The sequence below is a fragment of the Zingiber officinale genome, chromosome 2B (assembly GCF_018446385.1).
Source record: "Zingiber officinale cultivar Zhangliang chromosome 2B, Zo_v1.1, whole genome shotgun sequence".
Classification (NCBI taxonomy): Eukaryota; Viridiplantae; Streptophyta; class Magnoliopsida; order Zingiberales; family Zingiberaceae; genus Zingiber; species Zingiber officinale.
In genome coordinates, this window is record NC_055989.1 from 8,959,577 (window position 1) to 8,977,773 (window position 18,197).

At 40.0% G+C, this 18,197-nt stretch overlaps 3 protein-coding genes and 1 pseudogene across 4 annotated transcripts in view; 3 read left to right on the forward strand and 1 right to left on the reverse strand.

Annotated features, from left to right (window-relative positions):
• Window positions 1–16: 16 nt before the first annotated feature.
• Window positions 17–870, reverse strand: LOC122045230 (annotated as a pseudogene).
• A 666-nt stretch (window positions 871–1,536) lies between these two features.
• Window positions 1,537–4,453, forward strand: LOC122045231 (cell division cycle 20.2, cofactor of APC complex-like). 2 transcript variants are annotated; one of them, XR_006129947.1, is made up of 6 exons: window positions 1,537–1,992; window positions 2,212–2,487; window positions 2,570–2,839; window positions 3,045–3,671; window positions 3,743–4,014; window positions 4,228–4,453. XR_006129947.1 is itself a non-coding variant. In XM_042605362.1 (5 exons), exons 1-5 carry the CDS (start codon window positions 1,849–1,851, stop codon window positions 3,878–3,880), a joined length of 1,455 nt encoding a protein of 484 aa, XP_042461296.1. In that variant the 5' UTR covers window positions 1,537–1,848; the 3' UTR covers window positions 3,881–4,146. The 2 variants fall into 2 exon arrangements, 1 of the variants encoding a protein (XP_042461296.1); XM_042605362.1 differs by lacking the exon at window positions 4,228–4,453 and having other exon boundaries at window positions 3,743–4,146.
• Window positions 4,454–7,537: 3,084 nt separating this feature from the next.
• Window positions 7,538–8,616, forward strand: LOC122048972. Its single transcript, XM_042610476.1, has 2 exons — window positions 7,538–8,396; window positions 8,472–8,616. Exon 1 carries the CDS (start codon window positions 7,548–7,550, stop codon window positions 7,914–7,916), a length of 369 nt encoding a protein of 122 aa, XP_042466410.1. The 5' UTR covers window positions 7,538–7,547; the 3' UTR covers window positions 7,917–8,396; window positions 8,472–8,616.
• Window positions 8,617–13,439: 4,823 nt separating this feature from the next.
• LOC122045235 (histone chaperone ASF1B-like) overlaps window positions 13,440–18,197 on the forward strand; it is a 79,538-nt gene continuing 74,780 nt past the window's right edge. The window contains exon 1 of the mRNA XM_042605366.1: window positions 13,440–13,834. Coding sequence (XP_042461300.1) covers window positions 13,726–13,834 — 109 coding nt within the window. The 5' untranslated portion in view covers window positions 13,440–13,725. The remainder of the gene's footprint in view (window positions 13,835–18,197) is intronic.

The following is an 18,197-nucleotide window of genomic DNA, read 5'->3' on the forward strand; positions in this document are numbered from 1 at the left end:
AGCCTGGCATACCAAGTTCTACGGCACTGGTTGGGCCTTGTCGCGGGCCTGCGGCGCCGCGGCCCGCAGAGTGGCGATGGTGCGCACGTTGGCCTCCCAAAAGGAGAAGCTGCTGCCTGTAGGCCAGGCCGTGCTTGAGGCAGAGCTCGCAAACGAACGGCGCTACCCGCCGGAGTTGCCCGCGAGGAAGCCGCGGGAACAGGTGGTGCTCCACCTCGAACTGCAGACCGCCGTGGAACCAGTCCATCCATGGGCGCAGGAGATGCCTAGCGTTCCCATTGTCTGCGTCTGGAGCCAATCGTTGGCCCGCGGTGGCCCGATGTCGACGCTGGAGGAGAAGTGGTTGAGGCAGAACCGTACGTGCTGAGTCCCCGTCACCGAGAAACTCGCCAGCACAAACAGGCCACGCTCCCACCAGCTCGGCAGGCACGACACCAGCAAAGGGAACCAGATCCAGAACACCGCCACCACCAAAATATCCATGCCCGATTCGAAGAGGTAGATGCGCGCGACGCACATGACCGGGTAGAAGGGCCGATGCTGGTAGCTGACGAGCGCCCGCGCCACCGCATTGAAAGCCATCTTGCGCTCGTAGTAGGAGGAGGTGAGGCCGCGGAAGATCTCGGCGAAGACGGCGAAGAGCGGGATGTGCTGCACGTCCGGGTCGAAGTCGAGGCCGTTGCAGGGCACGCGGTGCGCGTTGTGGTTGCGCCTCCACCACCCGATGCTGATGCCCGCGAACTGCAGGACGGATGAGCCGAGGGCCGACCATTTAACACGACGGGCTAACCCCGTCATCTTATCCAACCTAAGGAGGAGGATTATGAGTTAAACCGACCAATATGCTACGGACCATTATTTACGGGATTGCTACGGACTTTTGTCATGTCATTTTTTATTAATTTTTTATAAAATAATTTCTCTTTCTTCTTTATTTTTTTTTCTCCTCCTGCTTCGTTCGTTCTCGGCGCGTTTCGCCGAGAAGCAGCTCACGTCACGCACCCGCCACCCGCCCTGTCGCCGGCCATCTGCCCACCGCCGGTGGCCTCCGGCCGCTTGGACCCACCCATACTATAGCCCATGGGGTGAACCCGTCAGGGATCGCCGCATGGATTCCGGCCACATCTCTATTCCAACTGTGGGTAGCTCAGAAGCCATTTTTTTAAAAAAAAAATATAAATAATTAAGTGTTAATTACGTGGGCCAATTAATTAAATAATTAAATTGGTAACCATTTAGATAATTAGGAATTTAATTAACAGGAAATTAAGACCTATCTAACTAAGATAAGATTGTGAAATTAATAGTTAAACTTAATATAAATTTGAGAGGTGAAATTAAAAGTTTATTAATTTCAAATATTAACCGTTGGATTCGAGGCTGTGGGCTGTAGCTGCCTGTTCGTAACGAAAGGCCGTTTTGGATCCGATCGAAAGGAAACTAGCCGTTGGACAGCGTTGACTGTTGAATATGTCAGTATCACCGTTACGGTCCGCCCTCTCCCTTTTATATTCGTAACGGGTCTGCCCCACTGACGCAATAACTCAAACGCTCTTCAGGCTCTCTGCGCACAGCGATCGCCCTGCGACGACTCCGCGATTGCTATCTCTCTCTCTCCGGTTCTCTGTTGGATCTGCGACGGAAGAAGAAGGCGAAGGGGGAGTGGTCATAAGATTCTTCGCTCACTGAAACAAGAAGCGCCTCCGATCGATTTCATTTCTTTTTTTTTTCTTGGTTTTTTGTTCGTTGTCTAATTGCTGTTTCTGGTTGCAGGATTCTTAGGGTTTCTTCTTCCTCAGTATAATTTTGTTTTTTTTTGTCTTTGGTTTTCTCGGTTTTACTGATACTATGGATGCAGGAAGTTTTTCGTCTTCTTCGGTGTCTGCAGGGAAAGCTCGATCGCCGTCTCGTCCGCCTCTACAAAACGTTCCGTCCAGGCCTTTTCTGCCTTCCATGCGTACATCCTCTCGGAATCCATCTTCTCGTAACAACGTAAGTCCTTGATTACTTACTGGTGTACGGATTTGGGGTTTCTTTTTTGCTATTTCGCTTTAAATTGCATGCTCCTCTGGTAAAGATTGCGTTGTTTAAGCCTCAAATTTAGGGTTTTTAGATTAGGGAAAGAAGCATCTTTTTCCTGTTCTTATGACCGTTGGATGATTGATATCGTCCTTCAGTTCTATTTGAGTAATTTTGCTTGGTCATTCATAGGGTGACAGATTCATACCCAACAGATCAGCTATGGACATGGATATGGCATACTACCTGCTAACAGAGACGAAGAAGGAGAAGGGAAATGATCTCCAAGCTTCCCCATCCAAAGTGGCATACAGGAAACTTCTTGCTGAGAATCTTCTCAATAACAGAACAAGAATTCTGGCTTTTAACAGCAAACCGCCAGCACCGTCTCAGCCTTTCTTTCAAGAAGCGGATGTCGCTTCTACTCATAGTGTTAAGTCTGGGAAGCAACGTAGACATATTCCTCAAGTATGTTTTAGCTTATTCCTTGTGCTATTTTTTTTTTCAGTCGTCCTTCCCTCTTATTCACAATTGGTTTCATTTCTCTTAGGCGGCAGAGAGAACTCTTGATGCACCAGACATCGTGGATGACTACTACCTGAATCTGCTTGATTGGGGAAGCAGTAACGTGCTCTCTATCGCCCTTGGGAATACTGTGTACTTGTGGGATGCTTCGAATGGAGCTACTTCTGAGCTTGTGACTCTGGACGAAGACTCTGGCCCTGTCACCAGCGTTAGCTGGGCTCCTGACGGGCAGCATCTTGCTGTTGGATTGAACTCTTCAGACATTCAGCTATGGGACTCGACCTCAAATCGTTTGGTGAGTGTTTCTTGGAGACCTCCACCGAAGATTCGTTTCTGTCTTTTTGTTCTCTTTGTTTCATGAATGTAAAGATTAGTTCTTTAATAATAATAAAAAAAAAAGCATTTTTATAGTCGTCTAGGTATCATTTCTTTTTGTTAGTGTTCTAAATACAAATTTGCAGTTTGTTCAATGTCTGACAAGAACCGTTCCATTGCTTTAGCTGAGGACTCTGAAAGGGGTGCATGGAACAACAACGGCAGGGATGGATGGAACTACAGGAGGAGCAAGGGTAGGATCTCTGGCATGGAATAATAACATCCTGACTTCAGGAGGAATGGACGGCAAGATAGTCAACAACGATGTAAGAATAAGAAATCACGCTGTGCACACCTATCGCGGCCACCAACAAGAGGTGTGCGGATTGAAGTGGTCGGGATCAGGTCAGCAATTAGCTAGCGGCGGCAATGACAATCTTCTGCACATATGGGACATATCCATGGCATCTTCTCATCCATCACCAGGCCAAACCCAGTGGCTCCACAGATTCAGTGATCACATGGCTGCAGTGAAAGCTCTTGCTTGGTGCCCATTTCAAAGCAATTTGCTTGCATCCGGTGGCGGTGGAATGGATAGGTGCATCAAGTTTTGGAACACTCACACGGGTGCTTGTTTGAACTCGGTGGACACAGGCTCTCAAGTTTGCGCTCTCCTCTGGAACAAGAACGAGCGCGAGCTCCTCAGCTCTCATGGATTTACCCAGAATCAACTTACCTTGTGGAAGTATCCTTCCATGGTGAAGATTACTGAGCTCACTGGTCATACTTCGCGAGTCTTATTCATGGCTCAGGTAATGTTGGAATTTGAATGCTGCCTCTTTGGTAATATGCTGTTTCTAATTGTTCATAACTAAATTTACAGAGTCCAGATGGCTGTACTGTTGCGTCCGCAGCTGGAGATGAAACACTAAGATTTTGGAATGTCTTTGGATCTCCTGAAGCACCAAAACCTGCTGCCAAGTCCACTGCACCATTTGGCGGCTTTAATCTCATCCGATGAGGAGTAGAGAAGAACAGCCTGCTATTGCTGTTTAAGAGCTCTCTCTCGGATACAGATTTCAAGCTCACATAGACTGCCAGCTGCTGCTGCGTGATGGATGATGTATTTTAGAATTGAATCAGTGAGAAAAAAAGGTGTTTTCTTGTTGATAATTTTGTTTTTTTTTTCAATATTTGTATGATGCTTCTCAGTTTTAAAATGTGTTATAATCAGTTAATTAAAATAACATTGAGTCAATTTACAGTTGACTGAATCACTTTTAGTCAGATTGGTTGATCTTGACGGTTTGATTTATAACGAGATTTCACAGCAGTTTTCACTAATTGGAAGTGTCCTTTTATTTGCAGAATCGCCGTGGAAAAGAAATCACTGCGCATTTGTAAAATCTCTTTTACAAACTGGAAATGGCGTCGAAAAACAAAAACACCTGGCATAGTGAAAAGTGTTTGCTTCGAGCCTCAAATGTGAGATGAAACATTAGTGCCGCAGATGTATGACAAAGGACGAATTTGTATTGTACGAAAATAAAGATGATTTCCTGTTTAAAAAAAAAATAAAAGATGAATTGTAAATGTTTCTTTATGTTAGTTTTAAAGTGCCAGATTTAACCAGATAAAAATCACCATTTTTTCCTTCTCAAATACGACCAGCCAATTCCTACTGTGTTAGCTGCTGCCGACAGCCCAGCGATCAACAAGCTTGTGGCTGCGGTTAGGCCGTTGTGATATCACATCCACTGTTAGGCTACTCACAAGTTATTTCTCCCTCTTTATATAATTTCAGAATAGATTGTGAGAGACGTTTAAAATGAAAGTAATAATCTCTTATCATAATGTTACAACGAGTCCGTGGTTATGCCAAGCTGTTGCGAGTCATGACTAGGGTTAGACCATTGCTAGGCTCAGGGGCGTATTTTAAGTAGGGGCTTGGCTGGGCTCAAGCCCAGCCAAGACCCATAGGTTGCTTTATATTATTATATATAATATAGGTATATATATTAGTATATTACAATTCCCTTCTCTGAAAATAAATCGGCACTACTAAAATCCTATTGTCATTCTTTTCTCCCAAAGCAAATCAAGAGAACGAAAAAAGAAAGGACGACAAAAAGCGAGAAGCCGAGAAGAGCAGAAAGAACCAAAGAGATAAAAAAAATTCAATCGTTCACGAATTTTCTTCTTATTTTCCTCCTCCCTCCCTCCCTCCTCCTCCTCCTCCTCCTCCTTCATCACCGAGCTTTGCCTCTGCAACAGCGCTTGCTCCTGCCAAACAGCAAGAGAATCTGCAAAGCAACAAAGGCGATACACCGACACACCTCCTCTTTTGAAACTCCACCGTGCGACTGTTGTGCTGTTATTTGTTGGTGCTCTCTGCCTTGACCGTGAGTTGATTCATCTTATCGTCTCACTCATCTTTGCAGCCTACAACCCTACACTAATTTATTGGAGTCCTTCGGTGAGTTAATTCTTTGAATGCACTCATTTACTGATTTTTATTATTAACTATGGTATTTGATAATTAATATTTCATATTTTGGTTGTGAATTTGTGATTAAAATTTATATTGCTTTTTTACAATTTGTGTTTGTAAGATTTGAAACTTTAATTTGTTCTAATAGTAAATATTGCTTCATAAATCAAAATCATAATTTAGAATTTATAAATGCATCTTTTATTAAATCCTTTTGATTTTTTATCATTAATATTATGTTTATATGTGAAATAAATGATGAGTTAGGAATTGTCTATTTATAGGTGAATCAAAATGTCAAAAAGAAGTATCACAGATTATTTCATTAAAAAAAACAGTGAGCAATTATCAAAAAATTCAAATACTACAGATAATCCTCCTCAGTCAAGTTCAAGATCAACATCAGAAACAAAAAAACTCAAACTTGACAATGAAGTTGCTCTTGATCCATTAGAAGGAACTAATACATATTATGAGAGAGACCCTGGGAAACGAATTGCAATTTGGGAATATCCATGTGATAAACAAGACAAGGTTCGGAGAGAATATGTTGGCATGGGACTGTGTCAACCAATTTATGAATATCCACTTGTTGATTTTAAGCATCAAAGCGTAGTTTCCAGTCTTCTTGGTTCGTAAAGTTTCCATGGCTCGAGTTTTCTAAAGTAAAGGAAAGTGCATTTTGTTTTCCATGTTATCTTTTTGATATTCCTTCATCACATCATACAAAATTTACAATTGAAGAATTCAAGAATTGGAAAAGAGTGAATTGCAAAACATGTCCATTGAAAAGACATGAAGGGGATTGCAATTCACTACAAAGTACTGCTATGCAAAAATGGGAGGGCTTGAAAAATGTAACTCAACATATTGATAGAAGGATGAATATACAATCCGAAAATATTATTAAACAAAATAGATTGCTTCTAAAGACATCAATTAGAGCTGTGAGGTGGCTAGCATTGCAAGGGTGTGCATTTAGAGGACATGATGAAACCGTCGATTCTCATAACCGTGGAAATTTTATTGAATTGGTCAAATTTCAAGGAGAATTGTGTAAAGAAATTGGTGATATTATATTAGATAGAGCTGCTAAAAATGCCAAGTATATATCACCATCAATTCAACAGGAGATACTAAAAATTATTGCTGATCTTGTGCGAATTAAAATCCGTGATGAAGTGGGGGATGCTAAATTTTGTATTCTTGTTGATGAAGCAGTTGATGAATCTCATAGATCACAAATGACTATTGTTTTGCGGTATGTAGATTGTGATGGGTTTGTTAGAGAGAGATTTTTTGAACTTGTTGGTGTTGATGACACTAATGCTTTGACTTTGAAAACACATATATGTAACATCTTGACACAACATAAGCTTTTGATTGAAAATATGCGAGGTCAAGGATATGATGGTGCTAGCAATATGCGGGGAGAATGAATGGATTACAAGCACTATTCCTCAAAGATTGTCCGTTTGCATATTATATTCATTGTTTTGCTCATCGACTACAACTTACTTTAGTTGCAGCAGCTAAAGAAGTATCAGATGTATGGCTATTTTTTTCCAAATTGAGTTCAATTGTCAATTTTGTTGGTTCTTCTTCAAAGAGACATTCTCAATTAAATCAATTCGAGGAAATGAAATCATTAATTTGATAAAATCTGGAGAACTTGGGATTGGTACCGGAGTCAATCACGCTAGTACTTTGCAACGACCCGCATCTACTCATTGGAGTTCACATTACACTTCTATTATTCGAGTTATTGAATTATTTGGTTCAATTTGTACACTTCTAGAAGATCTCATAGGAGGGAAGTTGACCTTTGGTATTCGAGCGGAGGCTAAAGGTTTGCTTAAAGTGATGATGACATTTGATTTTGTGTTTATGTTATTGTTGATGCATAGAGTTTTAGAAACATCTGATATGTTGTGCCAAGCATTGCAACGAAAAAATCAAGACATTTTGAATGCAATGAGTTTAGTCGCTACTACAAAATTGCTTTTCCAGAAAATGCAAGTGATGAATGGGATGATTTTCTATGGAGTGTGAATAATTTTTGTGATACTCATTGATCCGGTAAAGAGATATGGGGAGAGGGCAGTTTTGTCATTTGAGGGGGAAGGGTTTCTTGCTCTTTAAGGGCACGATACAGAGAGGAAGAGGGGGATGGTTTTTTTCCGCCGCCGCCAGCCAAATGGGGACTCGCGTTTTGGGGGTTTTCCGCCGCCAGGGAGAAGCTTGGCTTCATCTCCCATCCCTCGCCGGCAGCCTCCACGCGCACAGCAGCTCCCTCGCCGGCAGCCTCCGCGCGCACAGCAGCTCCCTCGCCGGCAGCCTCCGCGCGCACAGCAGCTCCCTCGCCGGCAGCCTCCGCGCGCACAGCAGCTCCCTCGCCGGCAGCCTCCGCGCGCACAGCAGCTCCCTCGCCGGCAGCCTCCACGCACACAGCAGCTCCCTCGCCGGTAGCCTTCACGCGCACAGCGGCTCCCTCGCTTGCAGCCTCTACACGCAGAGCAGCCCTCCTCCGACACTTACAGGCAGACCTGGTGCCGACTTTGCCTAGTGTTCCGGCCTACGCGCCGTTGTCACATTCCGGCCTGCAAGCCGATGTCGTACGCCGGTCGTGTCGCCGTTGTATTCCGATTGTGTGTCACCTTTCAGATCCATGCCACATTCGGCTCCGCGTTGTCACCTCCGAACCCAGCTCCTCTTCGGTCGGTTCAGAGGCATCCACCCTTCCGAGTCACGACGACTCGGTCAGCTTCACGACCAGCTCACTCATCCATCCGAGGGCGCCCCCTGGGCCAGGGTACGTTCTCGTACCTTCTTTGTATTTATTTCAATATTCTATTATTATCCGGATATTTATGCATTTGTGGGATTCGCCTCGAGCACCGAGGTACCAGAGACCGGGGGAACCCGGTCGCTGAATACAGGTACAGTTGACCGGAGGAGGACTCCTGACGATCTGGTCAACGTAGAGGACAGCTCACCACCGGGTCAAGAGGAGGCAGTCCACATTCCAGACACGTCACACCGGCAGGTTCGTTTTCTCAGCTTCCAGACAGGATCACTCATGATATTGTAGTGCCTGATTTGACTGATCGTTATATTGAAGGTACTAAGCGTTCTTGTCAGCAGAAAAATCAATTTACAGTGGAGGAATTATATCATTTTCATGTATTTAATGTTGTTATTGACAAATAGTTGATGGAGTTGAATACAAGATTTACTGAGGAATCAATAGAGCTTTTTACTCTATGTGAAGGCTTGAATCCAAGTGATGGTTTCAAATCATTCTCTGAAAGTGCAATTTATTCCTTAATTGAGAAATTTTATCCAAGTGATTTTTCCAAAGATGACATGAAACATTTGAAGACTCAATTGGATCATTACAAGCTCGATGTATTTGAGGATCCGAGGTTTAAAGATGTCGATTCTCTTCCTAAATTATGTCGACTGCTGGTTGAAACAAAGAAGTCAAGGATTTATTTCGTTATTGATAAGTTGATTCGTCTGGTCTTAACTCTTCCGGTTTCAACGGCTACAACTAGACCCGACCCCGGGGCGGGTCTGGCCCGGACCCGGCCCGAGCCCGTAACCGGGTCTGGCCCGGACCCGGCCCGGGCCCGTAACCGGGTCAACGGGCCGGTTGCCCGTTGACCCGGTTCGCCGGGTCGAACCGGAACCGGCCCGGCAAGTTGCCGGGCCGGTTCCGGTTCATTGGGTGTAAAAATCGGCGAACCGCCGGTTAACCGGCGGGTTGAACCGGCGGTTCAGCCGTAAATTTTTTTTTTTTTAAACGGCTTGAACCGCCGGTTCATAGCCGTTGGAACCGCCGGTTAACCGGCGGTTCGTAGCCGTTGGGAGGGTTTTTTTAGGTATTTTTTTCAACGGTTAGGATCATTTGACCGTTTTTTGATCAATGGCTATGATTTAGTGTCCGTTACTATCAAAACTCTATAAATAGAGAGCTTATTTCATCATTTTTCACACACATCTTCTCTACTCTTAATCTCATTTTCGTATTCTCTAATCTCTACACGTTTTCGTTTTCAATTTTCAATTAAAATGGAAGGAGGCCGCGGAGGTGCATCATCTCGAGCTCGGAAGGGAAAGCAAATAATGAATCCACGGGAGGAGGACCCCAACATTCAATCCACCGATGATGAGATCGAGCATCTTCCGAATCCGGCACCCGACACACAAGGAAGTACCGATGCAATTACTTCTAAGGTTCGGGAACTTCCTCCTCTAAAGTCTTCTATTTTTACTAAACATTTTGAGAAGGTCACTCTTCCGTCGGGAGAAATGCGTGCAAAATGTAAGCACTGCAATGCTTCCTACAAATTCCAAGCCGGCGGCGGCTATGGGTCGTTGAAACGACATGTAGAAACGAAGCACCCGACGGAATATGGACTCGACCGTTCTCAAACACAATTATCAAGATTTTCTTCAACTAGCGGTAGTACCGATTCCGGTTTATTTTTATATTCGGATAATAAATTAAGAGAATCATTAGCTAAATTTGTTTTTGTAGAACATCTTTCTTTTAGTTTTGGATCTAAATGCACATTTGAAGATTTTTGTAAAGAATCTCTTAATCCATGTGCTAAACGTGTTCCTAGGACTACACTTACTCGTACAATTAAAAAATTAGTAAAACAAGGAAAAAAGAATTTAATTGATGAATTTAGTAAATTAGATAATAAAGTTTCTTTATGTTCCGATATTTGGAGTGATCATTGGCAAACACATTCGTATATGGATATGACTTGCCATTGGATCGATAACTCTTGGAACCTCCAAAAAAGATTATTAGCTTATAGAGTTTTTGATGAATCACATAATGCTCATAATATCGCACAATTATTATGTTTAATTTTAGAAGAATATGGTTTAACTCATAAAATATTTTCAATATCATTAGATAATGCTAGTTCTAATACCGCTTGTATAGATGATCTAAAATTTGTTTGTCAACCTATTATTGGAGGTTTATTTTTTCATATTCGTTGTGTATGCCATGTTTTAAATTTATGTGTTCAAGATGGTTTAAAAATTTTAGAAAGTTATATTAAACCAATTAGAATTGCAATTTCTTATTTATGGTCTCATCCATCTATAATGAAACAATGGGGTAGGTTTTGTAAAATTAATGGAATGAGACCTAAAAAATTTCCACGTAATGTACCAACACGTTGGAATTCAACATACCAATTATTACAAGATTCATTTCAATATAAAGAATTATTATGTTCATTTTTTGCACAAAATACTAATACTAATATATATTTATTTTCACAACAATGGAATATTTGTAGTAGTATTTGTGAAATTTTAAAAGTATTTAATGATGCAACCGAACAACTTTCCGGTGTTTATTATCCCACTGCTCAATTAGTTTTAGAAATTTTTTCTAATATAGTATTAGTTTTAAATGAACATATTAATAATGAATCTTTATCTCCTTGCATCTTAGCTATGAAAACTAAATGGGAAAAATATTTTTATTTAATTCCTGAAATTTATTTAATTGCATTTGCTTTAGATCCTAGATTTAAATTAGAAGTTTTACAAGAAATGTTAACTTTATATTATGATGCTTTAATTCCAATTAAAGATTCTTCTTCCCCGATCCATTAATATTATATATAATGTTAGAATTTATTTATATGATATTTATAATCAATATTATGCAAAATATGGAACACAAATTAATATTTCTGAAATTCAACAAACTACTAGTAGTAATTTAAAACTTACAAAAGCACAACTCTTATTAAAAGATCGGACAAAACGTCCACGAGGATCCTCAAGTTCCACACAGGAACTTGAGAATTATTTTACGACTTCTTTTGATTTTAATGAAGCAGATAGCGAAAACTTCGATATCTTAAAGTGGTGGTCATAGAAGGCTCAAAGCTTTCCCGTTCTCTCCGTGATCGCAAAAGAAATTTTAGCTTGTCCAGTGTCAACTGTTGCTGTGGAGCAGACGTTCAGTGCCGGCGGCAACATATTAGATGAACGACGATCAACTTTGTCTCCCGACTCATTGGAAGCCCAAGCATTACTGGACGATTGGACCAGAGCGGAGAAAAGAATCCAAGGAATGCAACTTTCAGATGACGAAGTTGAAGATTTTGATACTGAAGGAACAAATACGACAGGAACAGGAAATGGAAGTGAATGAAAATGTAAAAGGATAAAAATGTAAAAGAACTACGTGGGCTTTGATTCCCCTAAAGGGATACGTAGGCAACTTAAATAAGTGCAAGCCCTTTTTTTAATAAATTTTAATTTCTAATTTTTAATGTTTAATGTTTAATTTTTAATTTTTTTTAACATATTAATCTTGAACCGTGACGAACCGTGACGAACCGTGAACCGAACCGTGAACCGGCGGTTCTGAACCGTGAACCGTAATCGTCTTGGGTGGTTAAGGTTAAGGGTCGACCTGCCTGGAACCGTCGAACCGGCGGTTCCGAACCGTCGAACCGGCGGTTCCGAACCGTCGAACCGGCGGTTCCGAACCGTCGAACCGGCGGTTCCGAACCGTCGAACCGTCGGTTCCGAACCGTGGTCAGGTCTAGCTACAACAGAACGAGCATTTTCAGGGATGAAACTTCTCAAAACACCACTTCGCAACAAAATGGAGCAAGAATATTTGAACAATGCAATGATCTTGTATATTGAGAAAGAGATAGCTCGTGAAATTGATATAGAGTATATAATTGATAGGTTTGATCTCTTGAAAAATAGAAGGTTGCAACTAAAATAGTATTTTATTGAAGTTACATCTCTTTTGACAAAAATTGTACTTTTTTGTTTATGCATTTTATATTATTATTGGCGCTTGAACTTTTGGCAAACATTTATCTAGATTTGATAATTTTATGGAGAAATACGTGTTTTGCACTTAAATTTTTATATTATGTTGAAAATGATATAGTGACTTCTAGTTTAAAATTTAATTTTCCAGTCCCCTCCTGTTTCAAAATCCTAGCTACGCCCCTGGCTAGGCTGCCATGAGTTGTGATTGTGATTAGCCTGATCAATAAAGTTGCTACCATAGCAAGGCCATTGTGAGTTCTTTTTTCTTTTTTTTTTCCTCCTTATAAAAAAATCATAAAAATAATGATTTATACAAAATATATAAATATTTTGATAATTATAAATGTATAAAATTGGAAAAGGTGTCTCAAATTATAAAAATCAAATGAACATATACAATAATAATAACTAAGTGTTATTCTATTAGGTAATAAATAAATCTTTTAAAAAAAATAAAAGGGGTGTTTCATATATGTTTATCCTGAAAATATCTCTTTATTTCAATGTTATTGTAACAATTACTCATAGTCAGGGGCGGATCCAGCGGAGGACATCAGCGGTCGCCCACCCTGTCGATGGTGGAATCCCAGTATTATAAGCTTCCATCGGTGGAGATAGAGGATGTCGCCTTTTATTCCATATAAAAATCACCCCTCTATACTTGAATTCTTAAATAAAAGTTATTTGATAATTATTACAACATGTTTAAAATTTACTTTGATAAAAAAATATATGTTTTTTTTTACATAAATACTATATAATTATAACTAAAAATTTTAAATTCTAAAACAATGAATCCTAAATTCTGAAACACTATTACATCAAAATACTCATTATCAACTTATATAAAATTATTTAAACTTTATTAAAATCATATTAAATTAATTAAACTCACTTTAAAATGATTTTAGAAATTACTACACCTAGTCCCTGGGGCTATGGTACAACGGTAGTGTATTCAGGTTATCACTCAGACACTCGTGGTTCGAGTCTTGAAATTTTTTCTCCAAATAAGACACACAACTAGCGCTTTCCGATTTATCCTGACGATCGGTGTGAAACTTTCGTGGAGCCGAATAAATTAACTAAAAAATTTGCTTCCTTTTTAAGCTTTTCCGTAAAAGACGAGGGCGATTAAATGAAAAAAAGGGGGCTTGATGGGGCCGGAACGGAAAAAGGGGGGCTTTTTAGCGTAATCGCCAATTTTTTTTTTATAAATATATTTACATTTGGTTATTTTTCATTCGGTCGCGTGAGGTTCCAGTACTGCTGCCTCCGGGGAAAGAGGTCAATCTCGGACCAAATCGGTCCCCAGCGAGCGAACCACAAACTCGAAAATGTCTTTTCGGTTTCTTTCCTCTTTGTTGCTTCCCGCTTTCTTGCCCATCTCCGCTTAGCCATTGGTTCAAGACTAGGGTTTTCTAGCGCTATCACTGCCCGAGCGGATTGATGGCCCTTTCTCGTTTCTAGGGTTTCGTTCCTCAGATCCTTTATCTTGGTCGTGTCGGTGCTGGCCGGATTCCTCCCGTTTTGCGACCATGAGTGCGGTGAACATAACGAATGTCACGGTGCGGGACAATCCCACGGGGTTCCTCAGCCCGTTCCAGTTCGAGATCTCGTACGAGTGTTTGGTTCCTCTGGAAGATGGTATGCTCTTCTTTTTCTTCTTTATTTGTTTTTCTTCCCTTGGCTGATGATGTGACTTCTTGATGAAATAAAGTTACATTTTCTATTTTTTTTTTTTGTTTCACTGCCATGTTGCGTCATGGATTTGAAATGCCCATGTCTCCTTTTGTCTGGTGTTGTTCTTGGTACTTGTTCTGGAATCAAAGAGAAAGGGGTTTAAGGTTTTGAGAAGAGCTTTTATTGGGATACATTAATGGTGTTCTGCTCAAATGGTAGATCTTGTGTGCAAATTATCGAAGCGGAGGGAGAAGAAGCGTTTATGATTCATTCGTGGAGTGACATAAAAAGGCATAGTGAGGAGGTAGTGTGCTCTGTGATAATTTGGCATGTCTTCTGTCGGGCTCTGATACCACTTGTTGGTGTAGCGGGGCTAGCAAGAGGGGGGTAAATTACCTACAAAATAAAAGAGTATACCCTCCTCAAGCATTTCAACTAAAAAAACTAGCAACAATTATAATATAAAAACTAAATAATAGAAAAAGAAGAGAAGACAAGAATTTAACTTGGTTACAATCCAGGGGGTTATTAATCCAAGGCAGTCAAACAGCTCCACTAGAATTTCTCCTTTACTGTAGGCGGAGAAGCCTTTTTTACACACTAAGAGTGCTCAGAAGCTGCTACCAACTTAATACAGAGTTGATTGATTATTTCCTAGCTCCAGGGGCTTTTATATAGCTCCTGGAAACTCTATCCCGAGTGTTGAGGGTGCCTCCAAGAGGGTTGAAGGCGCCTCCAAGGAGTTTGACCAGATAAAACTTTATCCGAATGCAAACGTTCATCTTTACTGGGTCTGAGGCGCCTCCATTACCCTTGAAGGTGCCTAGGACTGGGTTTGAGGTGCCTCAAAGGGAATGGAGGTGTCTCCAATCCTGCAGGCAGCATATGCGCCTTCAGCCCTTCATTGAAGGCGCCTCCAGCTAGCTTTCCAGCTCCTTTTAACTTCATTTTAGCTTCCAATGCTCCGATAGTTTGGGTGATTGTGGCCAACCGGAATAGGGCTCACACGAACCCAATTCCCGGTCTTCTTCTCGAGCAGGCTTCCGTCTCGGCTTCTCGTCCCTCGAACGTCGCACATGTTCTTCTCGTCTACCGGTGTACTCTTTCGCAGCTCTCTCGTCCTTCGGACGCACCGAGCCCGTCGACTCCCTTCCCGTGTCGTTCTTCTCGCTAGCTGCGTCTTCTGCTCAACTTCCTGTACTCTTAAGCTCCTGCATACTTAGACACAGGGATCAAATAACAACAGGACCTAACCTAACTTGGTTGATCACATTAAAATAATCATGGGGTTCAACACAGGGCATGCTTCAAATTTTTTGTAGGCATTTGATTTATGTGAGGACGATGAGATAAATTTGTTAGAGTGTATACTAAAAGTCTAGATTTTTGTAAACATTTATAAAGAATCAAATTAGTCAAATGTCTACATTTATATGCTAAGTGTAGTTGTTCAATTAATTTATATTGTAGATAACATGGTGTGTGGTGTCACACACAGAAGATCATGTTATCAGTTCTTTATAAATTATAAATAGTAGCTCACGACTAAGATGGATAGGAACAAACCATTGGAATAGTCGTAGTGTAATTTGATATTTATTTATCTTGACTATAAAATTACACTAGTACACTCTGAGTGTATTGAGTAGGACCATTTGAGGTAGTTTCTTTTTATACTGACTAAATAAAAGAACAAGACCTCTGTTATTATGGAAGTGTGTGCTCTTAATCTTAATATAATAACAAGCACGTATACTTAATATTTATTTCTTTAATTTATCAAAGGGTGTGATTTAGTTTGATAAATCAATAGGCTCGATGAGTTGAAAAATAATATTATTTATAGTGTGTGTTGTTGATTATAGAAGGAAACTATGTCTTAGGAATCTAGGTTGATGATGTCCCCAAGAGGAGCTTATAAGGATTATCATGTAAACCCTGCAGGTGGACTTAGTCTGACATGACAATAAGGTTGAGTGGTACTACTCTTGGAGTTAGATATTAATTAAGTAAGTTGTCAATAACTCATTTAATTAGTGGACATTCGATATCTTAAACACAGGGAGATTAACACACTCATGATAAGAAGGAGCCCATGTAGTAATATGGGATTGATGCAGCAGTTCAATAATAACTCTTTAGTGTGAGTTATTATTGATGAACTCGAGTTGGGTGTTCGGGGTGAACATAGGAAGCTCAAGTTCATCAGGAGACCAAAACCAATTCCTCCTCTCGGTCCCTATCGTAGCCTCTTATTTATAAAGTCTTATACCCACCTAAACCCAACTTCTTACCCACCTTAAGATGGCCAGCCAAGCCTAGCTTGGAGACCAAGCTAGGGCCGACCAAACCAAGGCTAGATGAGTCAAGTGGTGGCCGGCCCTAGCTTGGAACCCAAGCTTAGGTGGCCGGCCATAATAGATTAAAAGGATTTTATTCTTTAAAATCTTTTCTTATGTGGAAGCCATGGTTTTAAAAGAAAGTTTAAAATTTAAATCTTTTCTTTTATAGATTCCTACAAAGGATTAAGAGAAAGATTTGATATCTTTCTTTATTTGTAGTTAAAAGGAAAATTTTAATTTTTTGACAAAACTTTCCTTTTTTTAACCATCCTCATGGTTTTAAAAGAGAGTTTTAAAAATTATAAATATTTCCTTTTATAGTTTTCTACAAAAGATTAAAAGAAAGATTTGATATCTTTCCTTATTTATAGTTGAAAAGAAAAATTTTAATTTTAGAGAAAACTTTCCTTGTAACCATCCACATGCTTTAAAAGAGATATTTTAATTTATAAAAGTTTTCTTTATAACCAACCAAGAAGGGAATTTTTTAAAGAGAAATTTTTATTTTAAAAATTTTCGGAAATAAATTAGGAAGTTTTAATTTTATGTTTAAAACTTTCCATATGTGGAGGAGATGTAGAGGCCAACCTTTAAAGGGTTAAGAGGAAATTTTAATTAAATTTTCCTTATTAGCCATTAACAAGGAAAATAAGGAAGTTGTAATTATGTTTAAAACTTTCCTTATTTGCCAAGACCAAGGAATATAAAAGAGAGGGTAGAGGTGCCTCATCTCACAACAATAAATCTATTATCCCTCTTGGTGGTGGCCAATCCTCATCCTTCATCTTCCCCTATTCTTCTTCCTTTGTGACCGCTAGCATCTCATGTCAAGGAGCTTGATTGGTGGCCAGATCTTGTTAGTGGAAGAAGGAGAGATAAGAGGCTTTGTTTCTTAGCATCCCTTGGAGCTTGGTTGGTGGCCGAAATTCTTCATCTCAAGGAGGTTGTTGTTGGATGAAACTTGCAAGGAGAAGAAGGAAGCTTGGGTGGATTCTTGTCTCGGTAAATCGTTGCCCACACGATGTCCGAGATAAAAAGAGGAATACGACAGAAGATCGTGAGGTCTATAAATTATAAAAGGTATAACTAGTTATTAGTTTCCGCATCATAACTAATTCATCCTTTTGTTTAGATCTTGAAATACCAAACACAAGAGGCTAATGATTCTAGGTTTTGGATTTATGATTCAATTTGTGTTTCTTTTGTTTTTCGATCTTGTGATTCGATTGTTCTTAGTGGTTAAACCTAGGGTTACTATAAGGAGATTAAATATTAAATTTCTTTGAAAGGTTTTGTCTAGGTAGTGGTGAATGATCTCATACCCAAGAAGACCTAATATCTTGCCACATTTGATCTGGATGCCGAACTTTGAAATAAATATTTAATCAAATTTGTAACATAGGTGGATTTGGATTAATAATGTTAAGCATCGTTTGAGATCCAAGTCTAAACCTCTAAGAATAGATAAGTTGAATTTGGAATCAATAATGTTAAGTTATGTTTGCGATTCCAAATTTAATTTCTAAAGAACACAATAGGTTGTTAGGAAAGATTCGGGACTTGTACAAAATTTTTGTACAGGGTAACCAGTACGATATTCCGAGTAGCAACCAACAAAATTGAGATATTATTTGGAAGAGAGAACGGGCCAATAAGGAGGGTGGATTTGAAGGCGATGATCTCAAAATGATAGCAAAAAAGATTGATGTGATACATGAAAGAATTGCTATTTTTTATTGATTATTTTTGTTGTTAGTAAATATTTTATTTATTTGGGCATATCAGGATGATTACGTGTAATAAAAAAGGGAGGGGAAGCTCCAGTTTGAAGGGGCTAGGAAAGATATCGTCACAAATGCACTAGATTTTGAAGAATATGCTGGGCGTGTGTGGGGTATTGGAGGTCATATCACTCCAACTCTCTATTTTAATGTTGGCAGAATCTGAAATAGTCCTCTTGAAGATGGTGACTTAATCCTTCGTCA

Bases quoted from the DNA above. Each gene is read 5' to 3' on its own strand.
- LOC122045231 (XM_042605362.1), top strand. From the start codon at position 1,849: ATGGATGCAGGAAGTTTTTCGTCTTCTTCGGTGTCTGCAGGGAAAGCT. The intron at 1,993-2,211 runs GTAAGTCCTTGA...GGTCATTCATAG, and splicing joins ATCCATCTTCTCGTAACAAC to GGTGACAGATTCATACCCAA. The intron at 2,488-2,569 runs GTATGTTTTAGC...CATTTCTCTTAG, and splicing joins AACGTAGACATATTCCTCAA to GCGGCAGAGAGAACTCTTGA.
- LOC122048972 (XM_042610476.1), top strand. From the start codon at position 7,548: ATGGGGACTCGCGTTTTGGGGGTTTTCCGCCGCCAGGGAGAAGCTTGG.